The sequence below is a fragment of the Arachis hypogaea genome, chromosome 14 (genome assembly GCF_003086295.3).
Source record: "Arachis hypogaea cultivar Tifrunner chromosome 14, arahy.Tifrunner.gnm2.J5K5, whole genome shotgun sequence".
Taxonomy (NCBI): domain Eukaryota; kingdom Viridiplantae; phylum Streptophyta; class Magnoliopsida; order Fabales; family Fabaceae; genus Arachis; species Arachis hypogaea.
In genome coordinates this window covers 24,946,936-24,971,630 of record NC_092049.1, presented here as the reverse complement: position 1 = coordinate 24,971,630, position 24,695 = coordinate 24,946,936, and the positions used below count along the sequence as shown (strand labels likewise).

The window sequence follows — 24,695 nt, the reverse complement described above, 5'->3', positions numbered from 1 at the left end:
TAATCCCAACCTTTTCTTAGGAAATAAATAAGATTCAAAGGTCAATTTAATTAGTCCCTTGACTTTCCTTTGCCCTAGTAAAGGCTGACCAAGTGGAATATAGATTTAACCTTCATTGTAGTTGAGAGAGATAACTAAGTTGGACCTCTAATTTCTCCTACCTTGCCAAAAGTCTACTTTACAGTATTTATTTATTTTAATTGCCAATTATTTTACTTGTCATTTAAATTACTTGTTTTTCATCTTCTAAACCCCGATTATAACTTTTATAGCCAATAATAAAAACATACTTCCTCGCAGTTCCTTGAGAAGACGACCCGAGGTTTGAATACTCGGTTAACAATTTTTAAAGGGGTCTGTTACTTGTGACACCCAACACGTTTGTGCGAAGGGATTTTTGTCGGTTTAGAGACTATATCTACAACGCAACTATTTCTATGAATCTCTTTACTGGTGAAAATACCTGACGTCAAAATGGCGCCGTTGCCGGGAAACTGCTAACGTGTGCCTTATTATTGGTTATTGTAAATATTTTTCTTTTGCTTGTTTATTTATTGTTGTTTTTCCTTTTTATCTTTATTTGCTACTATGAACTCTCACCCCTCTCGCTTTGAGTTTGGTTCTAATATTGTTAAAGGAAATAGAAGTTACAACAGGAATGTGCATCAAGGTCAGACCAATCAAGGATGGATGGAACCAAGAGGATCTAATCAACCCTTTTGGCAGCAACACCCTCCGAGATATCCTGGACAAAGACCATTCTACAGTGCATACCCAGCTGAAAGACATGGTGGACAACCTTGTAACTACCAACAAGCCCCACCCCGTGCATATAAACCATCCTTTCAACATAACCTCGAACCACCACACTCACAAGCCTCTCTTCACCATTCGCCACCATATGATCCTTCCTTACCCCAATACCAATCCAATCGTTTCCAATCACCACCACTTTCCTTTGTATCATGTCCAAGTCCAGCAACCCGAGAAGCAGAGGATCGCCTAAGGGAAACAGTAATTAAATTTCACACGACCATTCAACAACTGGAGCAAGTGATAATTCAATGGGCTTCTGAGCGCTTAAATACACAAGGATCAGCCACAGCTCCATGTGGACAGCCCAATGAAGAGCGTAGCATGAAGGAGCTACCAGAAACTCCAATGGACAAGACAGAGCATGAATTTGTACTAGAACAATTAGAAGAAGCAGTCTTTGTTCAAGAAGAAGAGTTGGTTGAAGATCTAGGAGATGCTGAACCTCCATGGGAATCCAGAATTGAGGAAAACTCTGTCCAGGATGCTACAGTTGAGGCTAAGGAGGATACTGTACAATCTCCAAGGCAAGTCGTTTATGAAGAATCAGACGGAATAATCCAAGAAGCAAATTCCCTTGATGATGATAGTCACAAGTCTAGCTCTCTTAGCGATGAACTTGCATCCGCAAGTGAATTCTCTGAGATCGAAGAATCTTTCCCAAGTGAATATGAAGATGATGCGGAGGTAGATTTCTCTCAACCTCCAATCTATGACTCAAGTGATGAGGAAGAAACAAAAGACTTTGACCAGGATACGGATACAATTGAAGATCTTTGCAAAGAAGTGGAGGAATTCACAGAAGAGCACAAGGAAATGGAACTTGCAGAACCACCAAAAGCACCTACCCCAAGGCCATTACCACCTAATACAAGCTTCAAGTGGGTACAATCCTTAACTTATAACTTTACTTATTCACTTGAATATGGTTCGCTTGAAACAGATGGCCAGCTTAGAGCTCTCTGCGGCATTAAGAGTAAGAGGGAAATGGCTCGTACTCAGAGCTGGTGCACAAGGTTCAATAAGGTTCCACGCTTCACCTCGAAGTACACAGATTGGTATCATGCTCAATTACATGGATCACAGAGAACGTTTGGTCACCCTGGTGAGATTCTACTTTTTAACCCGCCCGAATGGAAACATGTAGATCAAGACGGAGGCGGATTTAAAAGCAAGGCTTGGAATCCTGGACTCTATCCTGACATTCGCCATCCCGGGAGCCTGAAAATCTGTTTGGAGCTGCTCAGAAGCTTTGCATGCTTGGTTTGGGACCCCGGAGGCTATTGGCATTCCAAGCACTGGTAGAGATTTTTGGATGAATTTAAACACAAGCCACCATAACAGGAAGCTCTTCCAATGTCCAACTTAAGGACTTTAACTAAAAGTGCTAGGTGGGAGACAACCCACCATGGTATGGTCGCTTCTTTTTCAATTTATTTCTTGTTAATTGCTTTCATTTTTCCTTTTCCATTTTAAAATTAAACCTGGAATCATGCATAGCATTCATGTTAATCATTGCATTCTGCATTTTTCATGCATATACATATATATATATATATATATATATATATATATATATATATATAAAAGAGAAGCCACGTGATGCGACCGCATCAGCGACGCGTCCGCGTCGCAAGGAGAGGGGAGAAAATAAAAACGAACAGAGAGTCACGCTGGAGCGTGGCTGGAGGCGTGCCAGTAGCACAAATTGACCCACGCGACCGCGTCGCCGACGCGTCCGCGTCACATGGGATCTTGGGCCTCCCACGCGACCGCGTCACCCACGCGGCCGCGTGCCCTGAAAATCGACGTAAAAAAGGTGCTTGGCCGAAAGTTGTGCTGGAGTTGGGCTGGACTCGTGCTGGAAGCCCAAGCCTCCCACGCGAACGCGTGCCCCACGCGAACGCGTGCCCCACGCGTCCGCGTCATATTGAAGATAAGGTCATTCACGCGATCGCGTCACCCACGCGACCGCGTCACCCAGATTTTTGGCAAAAAGAGTTTTGAACAGAGAGTTGTGCGACCGCGAGGCTGCACTCGCGCCACTAGCACAAATCGAGTCACGCGATCGCGTGCCCCACGCGTCCGCATCGCCTAACCTTATTGCGCACCACGCGACCACATCACCCACGCGACCGTGTCGCCGGCGTCGCACAACCTATCCAGATTAGTGCCAATTTTCTTATCTTTTCTTCTCCGAATCCTTATTCTTCTTATCTTTTCTTATTCCTTTCTTCTTCCTTTCTTATTTTCTTTCACCTCCATTCTATTTTATTTAATTTATTTACATATTTTCATTCATTGCATTTTTGCATATTTTTATTTTCTTTTCTGAATTTTTTTTATTTTTCTATTGGTGTTAAAAAATTTTCTTATTTAACTGTTGCATCTTCTCTTGAATTATTTTGGGTGCTTAGTGACTTGTTTTATTTTGAATAGGTAATATTATTTATATCAATGCCAATCTCTTATACCTGTATTACTCTTACATTGATATGAATTTATATTATCTCTCCTTACCCACACTCTCCCTCATTGTTTATGCCATGTGCTTCTATTGTTTTCTCACTTGCATGTTGTAGCTACCATGTAATTGAGACCTTCATTATTTGGCATTAACCAACCCATGTTTTAATTGTTTCTTATCTTTATTTATGGGTTATTGTTCTTCCTTTCCTCTTCTTTCAGGCTGGCCACCAAAGACGGCAAAAAGGAGAAACTTCTAAAAAGGGGAGACAAACAAGTCCATCTGCACAATCCTTGAAGAAAAGCATCAGTTGGAACAGCCCGTCCACTTGTACATCCCAGCATGCACCGAGGACGGTGCAATCTTTAAGTGTGGGGAGGTCGATACCGATCTCCATGGGTTAGTTACTCTTCTATCTCAACACCAATGGTTTACTTTTCTTGTTCATTGTTGCATTTGCATGATTGATTGCATATTTGTTTGATTTTTGTGCATATTTTACCACTTGGTTGAAGTAATATGTTCTTTTTCAAGAAACCTTTTAGAGCATTTCACTAATTTGAATAAAACTTAATGTTACACTTGTTTGAAGAAATATTATACTGGAACATGGTTTAGAGCTCGAACACACAAAACCTGTGAGATTTTGAGCCTATTTGAATTGGTTGCATTTTATCAACCAAAATTTTGTTTTAGTGTGTATTTTTTCTCTCTAAAATTGTGATCTTTGTCTTGCTTAATTCTATATTTCTATAATTTGATGTATGCATACACTTATATGATTGAGGCCTTTGTTTCACTGAGCTTACATACCCATATGGCCTTACCTTTCATTATCCCTTGCAAACCAATTTTGAGCCTATTTTACCCCTTTGTTCCTTTTATTTAGCACATCATTAACTCTAAGCGAAAAACAATAATGTCCTTAATTTGAATCCTTGGTTAGCTTAGACTAGTGAGAGTGCTTATGATTTAAGTGTGGAAAAATTGGGTTTGGAACCATTTGGTTTGGGAATTGAGTATGTTAGAATTTTCTAAAAATGTGAAAGAAATGTTTAGGACATATTCATGCATCCAATAAATTAATCATATGCATTGAGAAAAAAATAAAAGAAAATAAAAATATAATATAAAAAAAGATAAAAAGAAGAAAAAGAGAAAAAGAAAAAAAGAAAAAAAAAGAGCAAATAAGAAAAAGGGGACAAAATGCCCCAAAGTGAGTGGTGAAAGCAATGCATATGTACTGCACTTGAAATTAGAATGCATGAATATGTAGAAAACATGGTTAATGGATGGTTAGATATTATATTATGGTTATATGGATTGTTTAAGTTAGGTGGGAAAAGTTTAAGTTAATTAAGGATTCAAATTTTAGTCCACTTGGCCAAATACAATCCTACCTTGACCCTAACCCCATTACAACCCTTAAAAGACCTCTTGATTTGTGTATTTATGCATTAAATTTATGTTGATTGTTAGATGAAGAGCAAGCCTTAGAAAGCAAGGTTAGTAGAGAATTGAGAGAATCGAACCTAAAACACTTGAGTGATTAGAGTGTATACACTACCAGTGAGGGTTCGATGCTCAATTCCTTGTTCCCTGCTTTCATGAGCTATTTTCTTCTTGCAAGTCTATTTGTACTTCATTTTCATGATTTGAATTAGTGAAATCCAGATCATATTTCTTCTTGAAAGATTTGTTTACTTTTAACTAAGTAGGTAAAAATATTTTGCATGTAGTTGCATTCATTTAGATTAGATTGCATCGCATGACATTCCATCACTTTAACCTTACTTATTACCTTGGATTTAGCATGAGGACATGCTATTGTTTAAGTGTGGGGAGGTTGATAAATCCATATTTTATGATGTATTTTGTGCTTAATTTGAGTGATTTATTCAATCCTTCACCCACTTATTCATATTAATTGCATGGTTTTACTTTTCCTTCCTTATTATGTGATGTATGTGAAAAACATGTTTCCTAAGCTTTAAAAATTAATTATTTTAATTACCTGTATTTCTGTTCGATGCCGTGATTAGTGTGTTGAGTAGTTTCAGATTTTCTAAGGCAGAATGACTTAGAGGATGGAAAAGGAAACATACAAAAATGGAAGGAGAAAGCAAAACGGAGCTTTAAGGAAACTGGTATTCACGCGATCGCAATGGACGACGCGATCGCGTGCCAGAAGCGAAGATGCAGCGACGCGGCCGCATGACTGACGCGACCGCGTGGCAAGGATAAGCTCCAAATGACGCGACCGCGTGACCCACGCGGATGCGTGACAGAGGCCACACACCAAAAAATTACAGAACACGCCCCAGCGAGTTCTAAAGCCCTTTTTGGCCCAAATCCAAGTTCAGAAAGCATAGATCAGAGGTTATGAAGTGAGGGAATGCATCCACTCAGGGGAGCTCGCATAATTTTAGTTTTCAATGAATTAGGTTTAGTTGAGAGGGAGATCTTCTCCTCTCTCTCTTAGGATTTAGGATTTCTTCTTACTTTAAGAGTGACTCTCAATCCAGGTTTTACATTCCTTTGTTTTAGCTTCCTTTTACTTTTATTTATTCCAGCACTTGAATTGATCAATGAATTTATGAATCTCTTCCATGTTATAGATTGATATTTGAATTAATAATAATTGAGGTATTTTCAGTTTATGATTGTTCTCTTTGATTTAAGTTACCATTGCTTCCCATCTAAGGATATTTTTATTATTCCAGCAATTCTACTTTTTCTCCTTTTGGTCCTGGTTAAGAATTCAGTAACTCAACAGTTATTAAACTCAACATAACTGATAATCGTTATCTCGCTAATTGAGCTGAACTTAAGTAATCTCAACCTTTTCTTAGGAAATAAATAGGATTCAAAGGTCAATTTAATTAGTCCCTTAACTTTTCTTTGCCCTAGTAAAGGCTGACCAAGTGGAATATAGATTTAACCTTCATTGTAGTTGAGAGAGATAACTAAGTTGGACCTCTAATTTCTCCTACCTTGCCAAAAGTCTGCTTTACAGTATTTATTTATTTTAATTGCCAATTATTTTACTTGTCATTTAAATTACTTGTTTCTCATCTTCTAAACCCCGATTACAACTTTTATAGCCAATAATAAGAACATACTTCCTCGCAGTTCCTTGAGAAGACGACCCGAGGTTTGAATACTCGGTTAACAATTTTTAAAGGGGTTTGTTACTTGTGACACCCAACACGTTTGTGCGAAGGAATTTTTGTCGGTTTAGAGACTATATCTACAACGCAACTGTTTCTATGAATCTCTTTACTGGTGAAAATACCTGACGTCAACCGCCTCACTAGACGGGACGGGGCGGGCCAGCCCGCCAAAGGGTGGGCTTCTGGCGGGGCGGGGCGGGCTTCCCCGCTTGCCACCCCTAATTGCAATCACGCCACAAAATTTATATTTTGATAAATAATTCTTAAATATGTGTCTTAATAATAGAATCTATCTATGATCCGTAAATCAAAAATAAATCATTCAAAAATTAATACATTATTAAATTAAGTCAGCAAATGCTATTTAATAAATTAATAACCATACAAGAATGCGAAATAATGAATTCCTCAACATACATATTTACTTGATAAATAAAAATTAGAAGGTAGTAATTATATGCTATATTTTATCTATTTACATAATTCTTAAATATTTGTCTCAAACATCAAATTCTATGTATAAATCATAATTTAAAATTATTACATAGCTGCATTTATATACTGAGAAAATTTTGGTGTATGCATGGCCTCTAAGTCCAACGATCGCATAAAAGTCGGCTCCTGAAACTGATGCTAGTTTATTAGTACATTTGCCACACCTCCACATTTGCCGCCGTAGTGTCGTCAGCTTGATTTTCGTCTACACCCGGATCAACAACCTCATAGTTACTTTCAAACTCTTTCTTGCTATCACTATTGTAATCTTCCAATTCAATGTCTCGGTCCGATGCAGATTGCTCGAACTCAATATACAGTTCGATGAACGATATTCGGGACCGACTTTCAAGATACACTGAAAACATTTCTTACATGCTCGCTTCATTGGTCACGTATTTCGTTTGAAATTGAATGAACCCACCAGATACAGATATAGAATATCTGTACAAAATACACGACACTCTCCTAGATATTTGAGAATCCATCTTCTCACAAATCACACATTTTAATTCTTCGAATGACAGTGTGAATGGAATAATATCTAATAGATTTTTACACATATTTTACTCCTTCAGATGTTTGTAATAAAAGTGTGTCCATGATAACATACTTTTAACATAACTCTATCATCCATGATAATATACTCACATTGCACACTCTCAACTTTGGTATTAATTTTTTGAAACACTGAAGAAGAAGAGGAAGAGCTCAGTGAGGGAGTTGGTATATATAAACATTGAAATCAAACCATCCGATCGCCTTTTTGACCTTTTCAAATTTTTGGAGGACCTAAATCGAACAATCTGATTAGGGTTACATCGCACCAAAAAAATTTGTATGCATGAAGTCGGTGAATCCGATTTTCTTGTCCAAAAAAAAATTGTCCTACAGGCTAGAAAATCGGTGGGTCCAATTTCCTTGCACAAAAAAAAATTCGTCCTACATGCACGAAATCGGTGGGTCCAATTTCCTAGGAAAAAAATGTTTGCCCATCACAATTCGGACGGTTCGATATGTGTTCCTCTCTCTCAAAGAAATCGAACTGTCCAATTTCTTCTCCGTCAGTTAACCGCTGTCACAACAGTGTATAACACCCCTAACGTCCATAACGCTGAGTTACACGCACCTAAGTGTCATATCCAAAAAAATTAGCCGACAAACATACCATGATTTTAGTAAACTAAAATCAAATTATATTAAACAAGGAAACCAATACATCAGTGGCTAAATCTGTAAGCTTTACACATGGGTAAATGAGGCCAGAGGCATTGAGGAAAAAGTAAAAAAGAAAAAGGAAATACATAGTTTCTGTCTTGCTATGAGTCCCAATAGCCATTTGCCTCTATTTAATATGTGGTTCAAAGACTCTTGGATCCCTAAATAACCAAAAGACAATCTCATTTGTTCTAAGATTCCATGTACTGGGAAGGTGGAGGGCTTGTTTTGGTCTTCTCACGATCTGCAAGTGATTCAACATTAAACATAAAATGGCTTTGATGGAATGCAAATTCATATTTATAACGAAAACAAGTAGACCAAGAAAACCAAGCTGGATACAATTCAATTATGACTTTGGATTATATTCTATTTGTCATTTAAGTCCACCATTATGGATATGCTAATGTGTCACAGTAAATGGGAAAAAAAAATCTAAGTGTGAAGGATTGAAGTGATAACATGTCATGTGATATTAATCACCATTGAATTTATAACTTTTATCATGAGCTCCACTACCTTGATTCAAGGATAATTAAACTCACTTTCTTACTTTACCAACTTCACTTTAGAAGAACTTGATCCTGGTAAATGCAATGTGTTATGGCTATGTGGCACTACCAGCACATGTTTGTCATGACATGTGTAACTTAACCTCACATGTTAGCGAATCTCATCTCATGACTAGACTAAAATGACCCACCAAAATGCTGATTTGGATCTGCAGGGGACTAAAATTACTTAGGACTACAAAGTCGAAGACTAAAGTGAACCTTCACTCCAATTCAAGAGGTTTTTCTGAGAAAATGAAGAGACAAGACCAAAACACTTGTAGAAATTAAGGACTAAAATTGCTTATGCACAAGAAGCAGAAGAATGAGTAGGACATACCACTAACTCCGCGGATCTCCACTTCTCTCCATTCTTGCACAAGGGCACAGCAGCAACACATCAAATGAGATAGAAAATCATCAATAAAGCCTCCCTGAAATAAAATTTAAATATTAGTACTTAAACATTTTATAGAGACCAAAAAATGTACACAAGTTAATACTAATTCCTGAATTCCATTGTATTGCTAGCACCTTAGCAAATACACTTTATGCATCTTCAATGAAGCTAACAACATCTAAATACAAACATAAATAAGAGAAGAGAGTTAGCAAGCATTACGGTGATGTTCAACATCTTCCGAAGCTTCCTCCTTACACAGCAGGTATAACAACAGCAAGACAAAACCAACGAATATGCCATCAATTCACTACATGCATCTCCAGAAGCTGGAAAAACACAACTAAGATTAAAGTAGCTGGACCTCGATAATCTTTTGAGTATTTCAAATTAACTGGATTGAAGAAGTGCATACAGTGAGAAGTATTTGAATTCTGGATTAAAAAATGTAGCATTAATCTCAAACAGAAAAGGTCTGAATGACATAAGAGTATTCTTCACAGTATGAGAAAGTGCAGCTATTCCCCCCCCCCCCCCCCCCTCTTCTTTTCTCTCTCTAAATGTTCAGTTCAATTGATGAATTCAGATTGCATCACAATTGCTTCTCACAAAAGTATTGATAACCAGGGAAAGATACTAGGTACAAAATTAAAATTGAAGCCAAATATATAACTTTAAGATTGATATAAACTTGACAAACTTAAACTCTAGACTTGTTGGAAAGAAACATATAAAAAGAAACAGCAAGAACCATTTGAAAAGAAATAGCACATGGATGTAGATTCATCACATTTAGTGCTAGCAATACTGGAATAGATTATGACTAACTTACATATGGGCCTGCCTTTTGCAACAGTGGCAATCTTTGAAAATGTTCCACAAGGATAGAAAAATGTCTTCATACCTGCAGATCAACTGCCATATTTAATATTCATTACTTGAGAAGAAAGGTCTAGCAAAATCGGAGAGTCCTCCTATAACCCTGTTCTTTTCATTAAAAAGCACACTGTCGAAAGAAAGAGATGTTATACTTGGTGAGACTACCTATTGGAAATTATTCAAGCATATCAACATGCAAAGTAAGAAGAAAAGAGAAAGGAAGCTTCCACAATTAACAAACTTTCCTGTAGTAGTAGTCTCGTTCAAGGTTCAGGGAAAAACAGACTTTTAGCAACAGTATATAGCCAACTTTATCAAATAATTTTCTTTCTAATTCGATTTAATTGTCTTTTTTTCATCAAATCAAGGGTTTGGCAACATCAAAAAGTAAAACTAATGAAAATCAAGCAGGAGAGAACTTACAAAGAGAAGGTTCAGAACAACAGCCAAGTAAATCAATATGCCAGTGATGCTGATATGAACCTCCATTTGACAGCAGATCCTTTTGGGAAACTGCTGATCTGTTTCAGTTTGGGCACATAAGCATCATTAGAAGAATTATGAAAAAACAGGATTGAAGAAGCAGGAACTTTAGAGTAGTCAAAAAAAGTAAAACTAAGGGAAAAATTTAGGTCTTCCTGGATGTCAGAAGTGCATGAGTTCACTCAAGATTCACAAAATATTGTCATTGTTGGTCAACTAATTATCTCGAAATACATATTAAAGTTAAGGAAGAGGAATAATGACCTTGATGTGGAAAGTTGGTCACTTTTAACTTGGTATTTCTCACTAGATGAATGGTCGTTGTCATTATCTACATCATTATAATTGTATTCCTCCTTCTTATGAACCATGTCAGTCTTCTCTGGAAGAGTATGAGCTGCAATTTCTGTGACATCTAACAACCATTGAATGACTTGACATTGATTCATATCAAGATTTGCTTGTGAACGTTGTAGCTCTAGTCTAAGCTTTTCATTTTCTTTTTTAAGTGCTTCAGTGAATGAACAGTTGGGATATGAACAAGAAAGTGTTTTCTTCAGCATTGCAGCATCATCTTTGTCAGGATCTGGTTTTAAAATAACTGTCTGCACCTTTTCATCCTCAACATCCAGTGTGTACTCACGTTGATCCTTTTCAATAACTTCAAGTCTCTCCTGAATATTCCAGAGAATCAATAGATTTTTAACCCTTTTTTTTTTTTGACAAAATGATTTTTAAGGAAAATGCGACAAGATAAGTCACAATATAAAGCAAACATAACTGTCCTTATAAATGTTAGGGAAAAAGTAAAATCTAAAGCAAAATGATGCAGATTGTGCAAAACCCTCACATGTATCAACACTCAAAACATGGGGAAAAGCAACTAAGATTTGAATAATTGCTCAAAGTTACATCTTCGGCTACTGCCTTTTGCATACAGCTACTAGTTGAATGGAAATCTTTGGTAAAAGTAATACCAACTCTATCTAAATCTAAAACACATCATTTCAACTAATGTATGTTTGGGTCGTCCTATCCTCAGCATAAAATACTTAGCACAAAGCATTGGGAAATTTTCTTATGATTGCCAAGAAATATGAATCAAAATGCTTTGAGTTTCAAAAGGTGCATTAAGCGAAATGCTATTTAAACTAGTTAACTATACAGCCCATCTTTCGGAATTCTATTATCTAGTGTATCAGATTCAACCACATGCAACTGTTTCCTCCCGCACCCACCCACACACCAAATGAAAAAAAGAAAGAAGAAAAAAGGCAACCAATCAATAAACAGAATAGTCTAGGACAATCTAATTCCTGCCAAAAAGTTATTCCATACCACCAAGAGTTAGGCATCACTTGAATGAAGCAATCTCCATATAAAAACTTGACAGCTTCAAACTAAAACATTGCTCAATGTTGAAGCTGAGAGAAAAACTATAACAAATGTTGAAAATCAGTCAAAAGTTGCATTCCCAGTCTATTATTTTTTCACCTAAGGATTAACTGAATTATACCCCCACTACCAATAGCTTAGGTGACCCTCAAATTCCTCCCTACTGTTACTAGAAACCAGGAATGTTATAGCTTATAAGCAAATATGTTTATGAAAACCAGACAGAATAAATAATACCGAAAACTCTTTCCTCTTATTTTCTTTTTATGACCAAAACACAAAATTCCAATTCAGAACAAGACATAGCATTGTGAAAAGCAAAAATAGCTACCTTGACTCGAGCATTGTCAACAAGAGTGATGAGCGGAACGAGCCGCAAGTATCTGTCAATCTCGTTCTGTGCCTTCCTGAACTGATAAACAATGTTCCATCCCATAGCCAGCAAGTAGAGGTAGCTCCTGTCCTGACAACTATTCACCAATATATATGACCTTCTGAGAGCATCCTCAAGCTGCTCCAATGGCTCCCTTGTGTCAGGGTACCTCTTCAGCTCCGAGATCTTCAGCTGCTCTAACAAGTTCCCAATCAACTTGAGATGCTGTGCAAATTGCCTGCAGTTTTTCTTATGCATCCTCGCCGTGCTCGCCGCTTTCACAATCAACCCAATCAAACGCACTGCATCTAGACCAGTTAACTGAGCCACATTGGCAATTTCTCCCATATGATCCCAAGTAGACGCCATTGCTTTGCTCCCTCGAAAATCAAATCAACCCTAAATTACAGATATGTAAGTGTTGAAACTAACATAGAGAGAAACCGATATGAAAAAGAGGAGGGAGAGTTTTCTTATTCATGCATTGAGTACAAGAACTACCCCAGGATGGAGAAAGAAGGGACTGGTAGGGTCTGTAATTGGATTCATGGGGCTTCGAGTGCGTGCCGCTTGAATTGCATTCTGGACTACAAGATTGGCCAATGTTTGTAGATCTAGGCCATGAAGAGAAGGGTTTGGAGTCACCTGATTTGAATCCATCAAATTCTTGAGCTACTATTTCATTGTAGAAGATGAATCAATGCTGAGTAGTCTTCTTCTCTAGAACTCGTGATCGGAACTTACCATTTCATGCTTTGAGAATATGCACAAACGGTAACGTTCTCATCAGCTCTATCGTGTGAGTTGAAGAGAAGAGAAGAAAGATTAGGTAAGAAAGAGAGAGGAGAACCAATCGGAGAAGAAGAGAAGGAAGGTGTAGCTGCATTGCAATGGCAATGGCTCACTGTACCATGTTGAAACTAACAGAGAAAAACTATATGAAACAGAGGAGGGAGAGTTTTCTTATTCATGCATTGAGTAAAAGAACTAGAAGCTTCTTTAAAATTTTATGGACCTTGTGAAGCTTATATACAGAGACTACTAAGCTAGTTTTCTAACTGAATTGTCCAATTTGTCATCCTCTAATTATTCACTTTAACTTATTTTTCATTAACTAATTCAGCTGCATATTACATTCACAGTAAGCCTCAGCTCAAATCTCTAATTTCCATAATCGCTTTTTTTTTTTTAATTAGAAATTACAAGACATGAATAGTGTTCATGCATTTGTTTTTTTTTTTTTACCTCTGTTTAGTGGTTAAGCATATAATAACATTGAGTTCCCTAAGCCTTTGATGGTTGAAAATGATTATGTGAAGAAGTAAGAAAATGCTTGAACAGTGGAGGACTTTGTGTGCCGGATCAAGACTCCTTCTGGAAAATGTTTCTCAGAGACAGCATTGGCCTACAAGATTTGAATAATCAGAGACAAGGGCACTGCAAAACATAGCAAACATTCTTTTTCTTTTTTTTTTTTAAATAATAATAATAATAATTAATATAAAACTACATGAGAAGAAGAAAAAAATAGCAACTCATAACTTCAAAGACATACTAGCTAGCATGCCTGAATAAACATTGCAAAATAATCAATCACCAGCTCCAGACAAAAATTATAACTATATTTATTTATTCATTCCATTATTTAATTTAGTTTACCTTTTGCTTGCTTCTAAGAAGTGGTTACGTTACGTGAAATGGGAAAAGGAGCGTCATAAACACGGAAGAAGTAGAACATTGAATTCAGTTAAGGGCAGACATTGCTTTGCGAGAAGGAGGACTTGCTCCTCTGAAATACTGTTTGTCTCTCTGTCTCTCTCTCTTTCTCTCGCACACGCTCTTTCTCGCTCTTATCTCTCGGTTCGGTGTCGTTTGTCTTCTGTTTTGTGCAGAGCACGGGGGAGACGGGGAGTGCTTGGTGCAGAACTCAAAGTACCAGGGTGCCCTCCGTTTAGTCGCGTAATTACGAGGGTGCCACCATGTACGCTTCACGGACTGATGTAAGAGGCAAAAATAGGTGAAATGAAAATAAGTGGAGAACAATCAGGAACCAAAAGAATATCAGCCAAAAATCAGCTAAAATGTGTTTGGGCTCCATGAAAAATTAGGTTTTGGTTTGTACTCCGTGATCTCAGGAGCAGTTTTTAAATATATTATTCAAAAAATGATTATAATTAAACGATTTTGTTTACTTTTTGGCTGATCACCTTTTAGTTCCGTATACTTTTTCAAATAAGTGTAGTTCTCCGTTTGTTTTTGGAGACAAGAGATAATAGAATGGAGATAATAAAAATTATTTTTTTTGTATTGTGTTTAGATACGATGAACAAGACATTAATATATTGTCTTGTATTATGTTTGGATAGATATGGATAAAATTAAGATATTATACAAAATGATTAAAACAACTATGTAATTCCAAATTTTTTATTTTAAGTACATGTTCGGCAGGTCGGGTACCGGACGGTTCGGGTTGGGACCTTGAGGTCAACGCTTGGGATGATGGAGAGACTCGCTGGGTCGTGGTTTCCTGGTCCCGGGCGTGCGAGGTCCCGAGCACTTCATATGGGGAGGAGGGGTGCCACCTGCAAAGACACTCCGACGCCCTTGTCAGAATATGTGCAGGCGGAGAGGAAATGGTGTGAGAATGTGACGTACCTTGGGGGGAGAGCCAGTCTCCCCCTTATATATATGTCAGTAGTGGGCCCTTCCAGTGGGCAGGCCCATACCCTCAAAGGTGTTGTCCCACGGCTGTGTGCAAGCCGTACGGGACGCGTGTCCGGGTCGGGTGGAGGGTGCATTACTGGGCTGGCGAGAACTCGGGTCGGGTTGACCCGCGTGAGTTTGGGCCAGGCCGTAACAGTGCCCCCGACGCGTCAGCGGTGGCCGTAGGGGCCATCGGTGGCGCGTGATGTTTACACTCGTGCGTTGTCGTTGGGTCGGCTGATCGTGGGAGGGACGCGTCTCTTGTGCGCGTGTCTCTTGATCTGCTGTGGCATCTGTTTGCCGTTTCGTTCTCCGCACTGGGCATTTAATGCTCATAATGATTTGAAAAAACCCGTGCGCAAAGACCATTTTGCCCTTGCTTCCTTTCGCGCTTTTGGGGGTGGTTTTTAAACAGTTTTCTCCCTATCCACCTCCCACTCTTATCATTTCCAACTTCTTCTCTCCCTAACATCCAAAGCTTCCTGCGCGAACTTCTTCTTGCTTCAACTTCCAGTCCAGATTTTCTTCATCGTTCCAGGTAATCTTCTGGTTTCTTTCTTCTGGTATCTGTGTTATGTTTCGCTGTTGTGTGATTGCTGTTTGCATTTGTTGCATGGCTGGTTTATTTTTGTTGAGAGGTTTTTTCAGTGCTGGGATAGGTGAGTTAGGGAAGGGGTACCATTCCAGGATAGGCTTTTTTGGGTGGTTTGTGAGGTAGGCGTGGTTTTTAGCCGTATCTGGTCATGATTGAGTTGAAAAGGTGTAGTTTCTGAGTTTTTTCGGGCTCCCGACCTCATAGACTAACGGAGTGGTACCCCGCTGTAGGTATGCCTCGCGTTGTCTCCCGGTCTTCCGGATCTGCTGCGGCTTACGACCCGTATGCTTGGGTGACTGACGATATAAGGAGTTCACCCAACCAGATGGACTTGGGGGAATTGACGGAGTTCCGGCAAGCCGGCTACTTGTGTGGGGGTACTGACGAGGAGGCCAACTACGAGGCCATTGTCCCTGCTCCTCATGAGCGTATTTACGAGCTCAATTTCCATTCCTCCCGCGTCCCCGATTGGATCTGGTTTTATAAGTCCATGTTCACGCAAGTTGGTGTTCGGATACCGTTCTCCGAGTTTCAAATGGCGCTGCTGAACCGGATATCCGTCCCTCCGTCTCAACTTCATCCGAACAGCTGGGCTTCGATCCGCTGCTTCGAGATGGTCTGCGAGTACTTAGAGCTACCGGCGTCGGTGGACGTTTTTCTCTTTTATTTCAACCTTACCAACCCTTCCAAACAGGGGAAGGCGAGAAAAGGGTTTCTTTCTTTCCGTGCTGCCCAGGGTAGGAAGATTTTTAGCCTTTTTGAGGATTCCTACCATGGTTTTAAGGATAAGTATTTCAAGGTTCGTCCCGTCAAGGGCCGCCACCCCTTCTGGTTGTCGTTAGAGGGGGAGCGCCTTATCCAGACTTACTGGAGCTTTGGCGCGGGGTCGAATCCTTTTGTGAAAGTGTCGTACAAAAGGTTGTCGGCTGTAGATAAGCAGATAGCGAACGTTCTTCTTGCTATCTTTGAAAAGAATCCCGTGAACCCCCACCTTCTTATGGGTGAACGGGAAGCCGCCAGGAGCTATATTCGTGAGTTGTTTTCTTGTTTGCCTATGTTTCTTTGTCGTTGTTCTTCTTACTTCCGGTTTGACGACTAACGTTCTTGTTGTTTGTCGCAGTGGAAATGTCTGCCACCGTGACCGGTCTTGAGAATCTGATGAAAACCTTTTTTGAGGTAAGTGATGATGAGAATGCCGAAGAGAAGGACGTCGGCAAGTCGGAGGGTCCTTCAGGGGAGAAGGAGGGCCAGGCTTCCCCTACCCGGGATACCGAAACGTCGGGAAAGCAGGGCGTAGGGGGTCAGGCTTCCCCTACCCATGAGGAGGGGCCTGCTGACGGGCAGGCGACTCTCACCCCTCATCCGGATAGCGACGTGGAGCTTATCCACACTCCTAAGAAGCGAAAGATGTCTTCTAGCCCGGAAGGGGCCCTCACCATAATGGAGAGGAACTTTAATGCTACCAAATTCATTGACTCCCAACTGATACCCGGGACAGAAGAGCATTTTCATGAAACCGAACTGTCCGGGCAGGCGAGGTGGATGTATCGCACCTTGCTTCGTGGGGCCGTGATAGCTCGGAAGGCCGAATTCGAGTTATCCGGTATGGAGGCGCTTCGGAGAAAGCTTGAGTCCTCTGCTAAAGCTAACAATGACTTCAAGGCTCAAGTTGAACTCCTCCAGGGTCAGCTGTCTGAGATGGGGGGAAAGCTTAGCGCTGCTGAGGAGAAGTCGTCGTTTGTTGCGGAGAGGTTGAAGGCGTCCGATGAGACCGTGGCCCGGCTTCTTGAGCGTGAGATGACACTGGAGGGTCAACTGAACGCCGCTCAGGGTCGGGTTGTCGCCTTGGAAAAGGAACGGGAACAGGCCGTCTCGGAGGCGAAGGCTGCTAAAGCAGAGGCCGCTGAGCTTAAGAAGAAGCTTAAGGTGGCCAAGGAGCAAGGGAAGAATGCCATCTTGATGACCGAAGATGCCCTGAAGGCTCAGCTGAGGATTGCTGCTCCTGATTTCGAGACGTCGTCAATTGGTGTTTTCAAGACTATCCAGGACGGGAAAATTGTTGATATGCCGAAGAAGTGAAGTCTTGTAACTTAGGATATTTTGTAATGCATTTGCTGAACAACCTGTTGATATTTTGTCGTTTTGTTTGCCCTGAACAATTTACTTGTCCGTTCCATATTTTGACGCTTTATAAGTTATCGTCGTTTGATTGCTATGATTTTTGCTTGTTTTGTTATTTTGTCGTGTTGCCGTTATCGTGTTACCGTTTATTCTGGGCGGGCTTATTTCTTGTGCCCGTCTCGCCGTTTTCGCATTTGGTAGCAGTTCGGACCGATTTGGTCGCGTAATCGTCGAATTGGTTGAGGCCTATGAGCCGTCTGGCTCCCGGGGTGATCAATCCCGGGGTGATCAATCCCGGGGTGCCGTTTTAGGTTTTGGTCATGAGAAACAGATATGAAGTAAGAAAGTTTTAACAAGTAAAAAATTTGAACAAGTGAAAATTACTCGTTAGTTGGGCAAGCATTTGACAAAGTAAGTAAACAAGATGAATTAATCATGTGGACAGGGCAAATATTAACTATTTGGCTAGGCTCCCTGGTCGGTGAGCCGGTGGGTCAGGAGTAGAACCTCTTTAGGTTACCTGCGTTCCATGTTCTGGGTATTTCCTTGCCGTCATGCCGAGTACCTCCCTTACCCTGTAGGGACCTTCCCAATTTACCGCCAGCTTGCCTTCCCCTGGGGTCGGGACGCCGATGTCGTTGCGTCGCAGGACAAGGTCCCTTTCTTCGAAGTCTCGTTTGAGGACTTTTGCGTTGTAACGCAGGGCTATTCTTTGTTTCAGCGCCGTTTCTGTTAGGTGAGCTATCTCCCTTGTTTCCTCGATCAGGTCTTTCTCGACCACTTCGCTCATGCCCGCGAGTAGTAATCGGGGGCTTGGTTCGCCGATTTCAACTGGTATCACCGCGTCGACCCCGTATGTTAGGCGAAAGGGGGTTTCCCCCGTGGCGCTTTGCTCGGTTGTCTGGTAGGACCATAAGACGGAGGGGAGTTCGTCAGCCCAGTTTCCCTTCTTACTGTCTAGGCGCTTCTTTAGACCAAGAAGGATGACTTTGTTTGCGGCCTCTACCTGCCCGTTTGTTTGGGGGTGTTCTATTGAGGAGAACTTTTGCTTTATCCCCAGGCCAGAGAGGAATTCCATGAACTTCTTGTCGGTGAACTGGGTCCCATTGTCCGAGATAACGACCTCCGGGATGCCGAAACGGGTTATCACCTGCCTCCACATGAACTTCCGGCAGTTGGAGGACGATATCGTGGCTAGCGGTTCAGCCTCTACCCATTTGGTATAGTAGTCAATGGCTACAATGAGGTATTTGACTTGTCCTGGGCCGACCGGGAAGGGTCCCAAGAGGTCGACTCCCCATTGTGCAAAAGGACGTGTAGTCGTTAGCGAGCTTAGCTCGGAGGCCGGTGCCTTGTGGAAGTTGGCGTTTTGTTGACACTTCGTGCATTTTCTGACAAATTCCTTTGAGTCCTTCATCATTGTTGGCCAGTAGTATCCTGCTCGGATGAGCTTCCTTGCTAGGGCTTTGCCCCCGATGTGATGTCCGCAACACCCTTCGTAGACTTCTCTAAGCACGTAGTCCGTTTGGTCGGGGTGCAAACACTTCAATAGGGGCTGGCTGAGTCCCTTTTTGAATAGTTGTCCCTGTATGATTGCATATCTGGCCGCCTCCCTTCTTAAAGCTTTGGCTGCTTTCTCATCTTCAGGCAACTTGCCGAGTTCCAGGAAGTTGGTAATGGGATCCAGCCATGAGGGGCTCGACTCCGTCAGGTGGAGGGCGACCGTTGGTTCCTTCACCATGTCCTGGATGAGCGACCGGTTACCCGATCCTGGCTTTGTGCTCGCAAGCTTCGACAAAAGGTCTGCTCGTGTGTTCTTTTCTCTTGGAACGTGCTGGATGATGACCTCCTGGAACTGGCTTGTCATTTGCTTGACCTTTTCCAGGTACTTTTGGAGGAGGGGGTCCCGGGCTTGGTAGCTTCCGTTTATCTGCGAGGTGACGACTTGGGAGTCGCTGCATACTTTGACCCTCGTCGCCCCGACTTCCCAAGCCAGCATTAGTCCGCCTAGGAGAGCCTCATATTCTGCTTGGTTGTTCGACACTGGGAACTCGAACTTGGTCGATTGCTCATAGATGACCCCTGCTGGGCTTTCCAAGATGACCCCTGCTCCTCCGGACGTTTGGTTGGAGGCTCCGTCCACATGAAGCCTCCACCGTGTGCCCGTTTCCTCGGGAGGGTCGCCCGTTACCTCCACCAAGAAGTCTGCCATTGCCTGGGCCTTGATTGCGTGTCGAGGCTTGTAGGTCATATTGTGAGAGCTCGATGGCCCAGGTCATCATCCTACCAGCCAAATCAGGTTTTTGCAGTATTTGCCGAATCGCCTGATCTGTCCTCACAACTATACGGTGACTCTGGAAGTATTGTCTTAACCTTCGGGAGGACACTAGGAGCGCCAGCGCCAGTCTTTCCAGTTTGCTATACCTCAGCTCTGGTCCCTGGAGTGCTCTGCTCACGAAGTAGACGGGCTGTTGTGTCTTTGCTTCTTCTGTAACGAGGACCGCGGCAAGCGCTTCCTCGGTTACTGATAGGTAGAGGTAGAGTGGTTCTCCGGCTCTGGGTTTCTCGAGGACTGGTGGTGCCGCCAAGATTCGCTTGAAGTGGTTGAATGCCTCTTCGCACGCTGGGGTCCATTCGAACGTCATTCCCTTTCTCATTAGATTGAAGAAAGGTAGGGCCCTTGCTGCCGATGCTCCGAGGAAACGGGACAAAGCTGTCAATCTCCCAGCAAGTCTCTAGACGTCTTTGATGCAACCCGGACTCTTCATTTGAAGGACCGCTTGGCATTTTTCGGGATTGGCTTCCACTCCTCTTTGAGTGATCATGAAGCCCAGGAACTTTCCGGCCTCCATGGCGAACGCGCATTTGAGCGGATTAAGCCTCATGTCGTGTTGTCGTAGGGACGAGAAAACGTCGTTAAGGTCGCTCAGGAGATCGTCAGGTCGTGCGGTCTTTGCGAGTATGTCATCTACCTAGACTTCTACTGTTTTGCCCAGGAGTTTGCTGAATATCTTATTCATCAACCTTTGGTATGTGGCTCCTGCATTTTTTAGACCAAATGGCATTACCTTGTAACAATAGATGCCCCCTGGCGTTATGAACGCCGTTTTTTCCTCGTCGGGTCGGTGCATCGGTATCTGATTGTACCCTGAGTAGGCGTCCATGAAGCTCAGATATCTGTACCCTGCCGCTGCGTCGACGAGTGCATCAATATTAGGTAGGGGGTAGCAGTCCTTGGGACAAGCCTTGTTGAGGTCAGAGTAGTCTACGCACATTCTCCACCTCCCGTTGTGTTTTTTAACCAGAACCACATTCGACAGCCAAGTCGAGTAGTCCAGTTCCCGGATGAATCCCGCTTCTAAGAGGCTGGCCGTTTGCTTGGCTACCTCGTCCGCCCTTTCCTGCGACATTTTCCTCCTTCTCTGGGCCACTGGTTTGGCTCCTGCCTTTACGGCCAGGTGATGCGACATGAGCTGGGGGTCTATCCCTGGCATGTCGGCAGGTGTCCAGGCAAAGAGGTCGGCATTAGCCCTGATCATCTCCATCAAAGGCTCCTTTATCTCGTGTGGGAGGTTTCTGTTTATGAATGTGAATTTATCGTCCTCCTCGCCGACTCTGAACTTTTCCAAGTCTCCTTCTGGCTCTGGTCTGGGTTTGTCGTCTACCCTGGCGTCCAGGTCGGCCAGGAAAACCCCTGACGCTTCCTTGGATTTTTTCCTGAGAGAAAGGCTGGCGTGGTCGCAAGCGACCGCCGTTTCCAAGTCGCCCCGGAGGGATCCCACGGATCCGTCATCGGTGATGAACTTCATCACCAGTAGTTTCGTACTGATAGCTGCCCCCAAGTCGTTAATGGTATTTCTCCCCAGGATGATGTTATAAGCCGTCGAATCTCGTAATATTACAAAGTCTGCCATGATTGTCCTCCGTCTTTGCCCTTGTCCCACAGAGGTCGGGAGTGTGATGATTCCGTCTGGCTTGATGAAGTGGTCTCCTAACCCTACCACACCGTGTTGGTGGGTCGTCAGGTCGGAATCTCTCAATCCCAGGGCATCGAAAATGTTTCGGAACATGATGTTTGAGTCTGCCCCCGTGTCTACCAGGATTCGTTTGACGAGGCCAGTTCCGACCCTAGCCGTGATGACCATGGGCGGACTTTTCGGCACCTCGTCAAACCATTGGTCCTCCGGGCCGAAGGAGATAGGTGGGAGACCCTTAAAACTTCTGACAGGTGAGGTGGAGACCGCTAGGACCTTGGCATCTTTCTTCTGCGCCGATTTCGACCTCGGGGCGGTATTCCTGGCCGTCACCACGTTTACCACCGTGAGACCGTGGTCGTCACCTTCTGGTTCTTGTCGCCGTCTTGTTGGTCGGGATCTGTCTTCGTTGTCGTTGTCCCGGTTGCGTCTCCTTGGTTCCCTTATAAGGTGGGAGAAGTCGGCGAGTTTGCCGTCCCTGATAGCTTGCTCGAGGGCATCCTTTAGGTCAAAGCAGTCTTGGGTCTTGTGCCCGTAACCCTTGTGATATTCGCAGTAGAGGTTCTTGTTTCCTCCCGTCCTGTCCTTCAGTGGTCGGGGCTTCGACAGTATCCCCTTTTCTGCTATCTGTTGGTAAACTTCAGTGATCGATGCCGTGAGGGGGGTATAGTTGGTGAACTTCCCAACTCGGGAGAACGGTTTGGGTGGTTTACTCGGACCGCCGTCCCTGGCGTGTTCCTTTGGTCTTTCTCTGGCTTCGAAGTACCGGGGTTGGTTGTAGGCGGGCTGCCGTTTATTGGCAGCCACAACCCGGCTGACTTCCTCGTCATTAATGTATTCTTTGGCCACGCACTGGATCTCTTGCATTGTCCAGACGGGCTTTGTGGTGAGGTGTTTCCTGAAGTCCTCATTCGAGAGTCCGTTCGTTAGACACAAACTTGCCACTGAGTCCGTCAGACCGTCAATTTCCAAGCACTCGTCATTAAAACGGTCCAGGTACTTCCTGGTCGGCTCTCCGGGTCTCTGTGTTACCCCCAGCAGATTAATTGGGTGTTTGGCTTTGACAATCCTGGTTGTGAACTGAGCCAAGAAGGCGTGGCTGATGTCGGAAAATTGGGTCACCGAGCCTTGCGGGAGGTTGTTAAACCACCGTATTGCTGGGCCCGCTAAGGTGACTGGGAAGGCGCGGCATCTGACCTCATCTCCCACCCCTTCTAGGTTCATCCTGGCCTCAAAGGCCGTCAAGTGTTCCAGGGGGTCTTGCGTTCCGTCATATTTCATGTCTGTCGGTTTGTCGAAGTGTTTTGGTAGTTGGACCTCGAGTACAGAGCGGTGGAAAGGGGTCGCTCCTATTATGACGGGTCCTCGAGTAGTTCTTCTCAACTCATTGTTCTCGCGGTGGGCTTCCTCGTCGCCCCTGTTCGACGCGCGCCGCCTTTCGTGTCGGGCGTAGATGATGGGGTCGCGACTTCTCCTTCTGGGGCGTACTCGCCCCCCAGTGCTCTCCGACTCGTACTGGGGGCTCGGTGTGCGCCTCGAACGGCTCCTCGAACGGGAACGGGTGGGGCTCCGTTCTGGGGAGCGTTGGTCGCGCTCTCTTTCTGCTAGCCGGCGCTCTAAGTCCTGCATTCTATGGCGTAGTTCTTGCATTATCCTGGCGTGGTTATCACCCGTCCCCCCGAAGGGGCGTCTCTCGTGAGTCTGTGTCGCATCCCTCGGGGGCGACCGTTGCTGTTGCCGGGATTCCGTCGCGACGGCGCCTCCCCCGAGTATGGGAGGCGTTACCTCGGAACCTGTCCCAGTCTGGACCAGCACGAAATCCATGAACGTATCCCCACAGACGGCGCCAATGTTCGGCAGGTCGGGTACCGGACGGTTCGGGTTGGGACCTTGAGGTCAACGCTTGGGATGATGGAGAGGCTCGCTGGGTCGTGGTTTCCTGGTCCCGGGCGTGCGAGGTCCCGAGCACTTCATATGGGGAGGAGGGGTGCCACCTGCAAAGACACTCCGACGCCCTTGTCAGAATATGTGCAGGCGGAGAGGAAATGGTGTGAGAATGTGACGTACCTTGGGGGAGAGCCAGTCTCCCCCTTATATATATGTCAGTAGTGGGCCCTTCCAGTGGGCAGGCCCATACCCTCAAAGGTGTTGTCCCACGGCTGTGTGCAAGCCGTACGGGACGCGTGTCCGGGTCGGGTGGAGGGTGCATTACTGGGCTGGCGAGAACTCGGGTCGGGTTGACCCGCGTGAGTTTGGGCCAGGCCGTAACAGTACAAATTAATTTAATAAGAAATAAGAATAGATAGAAGTATAAAAAATTATAAGAAGAATTGGTCTATGAACCAATAAGATAAAAATAGTATTAAAGTAACAAAATTAAAATAAATAAAGTAACATAAAGTAAAAAAGTGAATAAAGTTTTTATTAATACAACATACCATAAAGAAGAGAATGAACGATAAAAAAGAATAAATTAATTATCCAGTCAAATAAGAAATTTTACCAAAAAAAGAACGCAGAAAAAAAAAAGAACTACGATGTAGAGAATAAACTAAAATTAGGAAAAATAAGAAGAGATAATAGTAGAATAATAAAAATATCTATGAATAGAAAGGAAAAAAATTTTGATAAAAAATATGTGTCCACCTTTTTAAATTCTGTGTCCATCATTGTCCTTCCTTCGTAAAAGAGTGGACACAAAAATATAAAATAGTGTCTTAGAGATAATATGTTCCGTATCCATATCTCTGCCTCCAAACACGTTTTAAACATTCGTTGTACATGTCTATGTATCCTATCTCCAAAAATAAACGCTACCTAAGAGATTTTTTTCTGAAATAAATTAAAAAAAATATTATTTCTAAAAATAAGTTATTTTAACTTTAATTTTTGAAATGCGTTTTTTATTTAGGATGAGTTGTGTCCAACTTTTATAATTTTATAGAGTTTGTCTTATTTCCTAGCGAATTTCATCTTAATACTCATAAAATATGACTTAGAATAAAACTCAAATTTCTAAGTCATTATTATTGTCTCAAAAAGTACATAGAAA

At 42.7% G+C, this 24,695-nt stretch overlaps 1 protein-coding gene across 5 annotated transcripts; it reads right to left on the bottom strand.

Annotated features, from left to right (window-relative positions):
• Positions 1-8,121: 8,121 nt before the first annotated feature.
• LOC112741845 (protein MID1-COMPLEMENTING ACTIVITY 1) lies at positions 8,122-14,249 on the bottom strand. 5 transcript variants are annotated; one of them, XM_025790980.3, is made up of 10 exons: positions 13,907-14,249; positions 13,493-13,652; positions 12,749-13,039; positions 12,206-12,646; positions 10,744-11,153; positions 10,420-10,517; positions 9,950-10,021; positions 9,340-9,446; positions 9,058-9,151; positions 8,122-8,410 (listed from the first exon to the last, which is right to left on the bottom strand). In XM_025790980.3, exons 4-10 carry the CDS (start codon positions 12,614-12,616, stop codon positions 8,358-8,360), a joined length of 1,245 nt encoding a protein of 414 aa, XP_025646765.1. In that variant the 5' UTR covers positions 12,617-12,646; positions 12,749-13,039; positions 13,493-13,652; positions 13,907-14,249; the 3' UTR covers positions 8,122-8,357. The 5 variants fall into 5 exon arrangements, with proteins under 5 accessions (XP_025646765.1, XP_072070046.1, XP_072070045.1 ...); XM_072213945.1 differs by having other exon boundaries at positions 12,749-12,892; XM_072213944.1 differs by having other exon boundaries at positions 12,749-13,652.
• Positions 14,250-24,695: the final 10,446 nt, after the last annotated feature.